The sequence below is a fragment of the Corvus brachyrhynchos genome, unplaced genomic scaffold (assembly GCF_000691975.1).
Source record: "Corvus brachyrhynchos isolate BGI_N302 unplaced genomic scaffold, ASM69197v1 scaffold706, whole genome shotgun sequence".
In the NCBI taxonomy this organism is placed as follows: Eukaryota; Metazoa; Chordata; class Aves; order Passeriformes; family Corvidae; genus Corvus; species Corvus brachyrhynchos.
This window is the reverse complement of record NW_008238371.1, coordinates 106,813-110,586: the sequence shown is the minus strand read 5'-3', so window position 1 is coordinate 110,586 and position 3,774 is coordinate 106,813. Positions and strand designations below refer to the sequence as shown.

The window sequence follows — 3,774 nt, the reverse complement described above, 5'->3', positions numbered from 1 at the left end:
ACCGGCGCGGGGCCTCCCCCCCCCCGTGGGCTCCTCCCAGCCAGTGCAGTGGCACGGTACCCTCGGCATGTCTGGGCATGGGGTGTCCGCATGGGGATGGCCGTGGTACCCATGGCAGAGTTCGGGATGGCCCCATGGCTTGGAATGTCCCCACAGGGATGTCTGTGACAACAACAGGCCATCCCAAGCCCTTTGGGGGTCCATTCTGATCCCTTTGGGTCTGCATCCCAAGCCCTTTGGTAGTCCATCCCAATCCCTCCAGGGGCCCATCCCGATCCCTCAGGGGGTCTATGCCCAGCCCCGGGCGCCGTGCCCGGATCCCCGCTGCTGCTGGCAGGAGACGAAGGTCTGGAAGCCAGGGGCAACGCCAAAGCCCAGCTGGTCAATGAAGGGTGGCTCATCCTGGCTGTGGATCTGCACCTTCACCCCCGCCTCAAACGAGGTCTCATCTGCAGAGCAGGGGGAGGGGAGTCAGGAGGCAGGTCGTCTCACCCATGTCCCCCCAGATGGGCTTGTGCTCACCTGTGTCCCCCCAAAAGGACAAGTACTCACCTGGGACCCCCCAGACAGCCAAGTGCTCTCCCCCATGTCCCCGCAGATGGGCAGGGTCTCACCTGTGTCCCCCCAGACGGGCAGATACTCCTCCTGCTGCACATTGAGCATGAGCTCGAGGCCGTTGCCGGAGCCGCCCTGCAGCGTGGTCAGCACCTCGCGCCCCGGCCCCCCCGGGTTGAATGTGTAGCACTTCCCCAGGCGTGTGAAGATCTGCAGGGACACAGGGCACACGTGGGACACGGGGACAGGGCTCTCACTGCCACTGCAGGGACCCCATGGGGACATGGGGATGGGGCATTCAGTGCCACTGTGGGGACCCTGTGGGGACACAGGGACACACATGGGGACATGGCAATGGGGATTCCAGTGCCCCACATGAGCCAGGACAGGATCCCAGTACCCCTAGAGGGTACCTACAGGACCCAGGAGGGGATCCCAGTGCCCTGGGACAGGATGCCGGTGCCCCCAGGAGAAGGCGAGGATGTAGATGGTGCCCGCGCCTGCGCTGCCGCAGCTCTGCAGGGATATTGGGTTTCGTCGCTGTTCCAGGGAACATGTGGGGACACTTGAGGTGGGAGGGCACAAGCCAGAACAGTGATGGGGACCAGGACTCCTTTGTCACAGCAGCAGAGGCCACCATGTCCCCCCCAGGACCTGAGAGCCTGTCCTGGGCCAGCCACCCCAGGGACCGCGGGGACCCGCACCCCCAGCCAGGAACCCCGGGGTGACCTTGAGTTCCCAGGGATCGGTACCCACAGCCAGGGACCCTAGGGTGACCCTGAGCCCCCAGACTGGTCTCACGGCCCCTCACCTCCTGCCGTGCAGTCCCATGGCGTCATGGCCCCCTCTGCTATGGGTGCCCCCACCCGGGGGTTATGTCCCACGGGGGGAGCGGAGGGGGCGTTGCTGTGGCAACCAGCTGCTCCCAAAGTGGGGACCCGTTGCCATGGCAATGCGGTGCCCAAGGAGGAAAGGGGGGGGCGGGTGTCATGGCAACGGCTGCCCGGCATGGGGATGCTGGGGGGGGCATGGGAGGGGACAGTGATGGGGACGTGGCCCCAGCACTGCCAGTCCTCCTTGACTCCGCACTCAGGGTCACACAGGGATCCACAACCCTGCACCCTGGGGACCCCCTGTCCTTCACCCTGGGGACCCCAAGCCCTGCACCGTGGGGACCCCCAGCCCTCATCCCGAAGATCCCCTGTCCCCACACCCCCATCCTGCCCCATTCAACTGGCGCTGGGGTAGGTGAGAGGAGACATGTTTCACCCCAATGGCCCTTGGGCCCCCACCACATGTCCAGGAACCTCAGGGACACTAGGGCCCGGGCTGGGAGGAGGTGCAGGGACACAGTGCCCAAGCTCAGCACCATGGCCCAGAGCAGAGGATCCCAATCCGGGGCTGAGACTGGCCGAGCCTGGGGATTTTGGGAGGCAGAGCCAGGACCCTGCTGCTCAACCAGGCACGTGCCACCCACCCCAAGTCCTGCCCTGGGGACCCTCAGCCCTCCTGCCACATGTCCCGGCCCTCAAACCCAGGGGCCATCACCAGTGGCTGGCCCTGTTGCAGGAACAGAGGGCAGAGCAGCTCTGGCCACAGGCACTGGGGCACGGGGGGAATGGAGGGAGCATGGGGGGCACAGAGGGGGCACGGAGCTGTCACAGGGTGGCTCATCCCTAAGCTCCGTGGTGACTTAATTAGTGCTCTAAGAGCATTAAGGTGACGGTAATTGCTGGGGACAGTGATGTGGACTGGGCAGAGCTGGCACAGCAGACGTGAGCTGCTCAGCGCCCACACTGCTGCCTGGTGCTGCTGTGGCAGGAGGGATGTGTCCGTGCTGCCCATGCCACCATCACTGCCTGTCCTGCCCACGCCACTGCCCCTGTCCACCCTGCCTATGATACTGTCCCTGCCCATCCCAGTGTACCTGTCTGTCACACAAGTGTCATGATCCCTGCCTGTGCCACTGTCCCTGCCCTGATCTGGGGGCCACAGCGAGGGGTGCTGGGGGCAGCAGTAGGGGGTGCTGGGGGTCACAGCAGGGCGGCATGGGGATCCCCACCCATGTCAGGCATGGAAGACCCTCTGTGCCAACAGCCAGGACAGTGGCTGCTGCTGGCAGTGCCCGGTGGCACCCGAGGCGGGCGCAGGTGGTGAGGGCTGCACCTGTGAGCACCCTGTACAAGTGACACCCCTAGAGGTGAGCACCCACACCTGTGAGCATCCTGTCCTTGTGAGCACCCTGTACCCCGAGCATCCTGTGCCCACCACCACCCCTGCCCAGGGCCTGCATGCAGACAGAGACTCCCAGCCAGCACAGAGTCCCCGGCACAGCCCTGCTCCATCCTGGGCACCGTTCACAGCTGCCTGGCACCCCTGCAGCACCCAGGGTGGGGGAACCCCTGTCTGGCAGCTGCTGTACCCGGAGGGGAGGGAGGGGGCTGATGGTGCTGTGGGCAGTGGGATGAGAGAGGGGACTCACCTGCCGGCGTCTGACCCCAGCAGGACTCCCAGGTCCCTCCACAGCCCCGGGGGCACACAGCGGGTCCCCTCCCCATCCTTGCGGTGCCCAGGGGCAACAAGCTGGGAGAAGGACCTCACCCATGGATGCGCAACCCCAGCAGGCTCCCGTGTCCCTCCGCAGCCCCGGGGCATACGGTCAGTCCCCTCCCCACCCTCTTGGCACTCACCACGGTGAAGTTGCGGGCAGTGCAGCCGGTGCCACGGAAGGAGCACTGCAGCAGCATTTCAGCCAGGTCGTGGCCCGTGCGGTTGTAGAACTCGGCCATGCTGAAGGGCTTCGCCTTGAAGTTCTTGAAGTTGGCCTTGTCGCGCAGCGCGGCCAGGACGTGGGGCTCAGCCAGCTGCGGGTTGCTGATCTCGTAGCGCTCGTTGAGCAGCGCCAGCAGCTCGCCCACGTGGTACATGTCGTTGCGGGTGATTTTGGAGAAGCGGAACTCGTTGAGGTTGCAGATGGTGATGGCCGGGAAGGTGAGGTTGCGGGCAGCCACCTCGTCCAGCTTGGTGACGTGGGGGTAGGTGAGGAAGTAGGCGACGCGCTCGGCGCACACGAGCAGCAGCAGCCCCAGCGAGCCCAGGAAGAAGCCGCCCCAGAGCACGCGGCGCAGGGACACGGCCCCGTAGGCGAAGACGTGGCTGATGCCGTGCAGTGAGGAGCTGTGGGCGAAAGCCCGCAGGCTGGAGAGCCCTCGCCCTCCC

The 3,774-nt window shown here is 65.8% G+C and overlaps 1 protein-coding gene across 1 annotated transcript in view; it reads right to left on the bottom strand.

Moving 5' to 3' along the window:
* Positions 1 to 3,770, bottom strand: part of ASIC3 (acid sensing ion channel subunit 3) — a gene marked incomplete at its 5' end in the record, with an annotated part of 8,688 nt that extends 4,918 nt beyond the window's left edge. Inside the window, 3 exons of the mRNA XM_017736309.1 lie at positions 322 to 449; positions 615 to 765; positions 3,246 to 3,770. Of these exons, the coding sequence (XP_017591798.1) occupies positions 322 to 449; positions 615 to 765; positions 3,246 to 3,770 (804 nt within the window). The remainder of the gene's footprint in view (positions 1 to 321; positions 450 to 614; positions 766 to 3,245) is intronic.
* Positions 3,771 to 3,774: the final 4 nt, after the last annotated feature.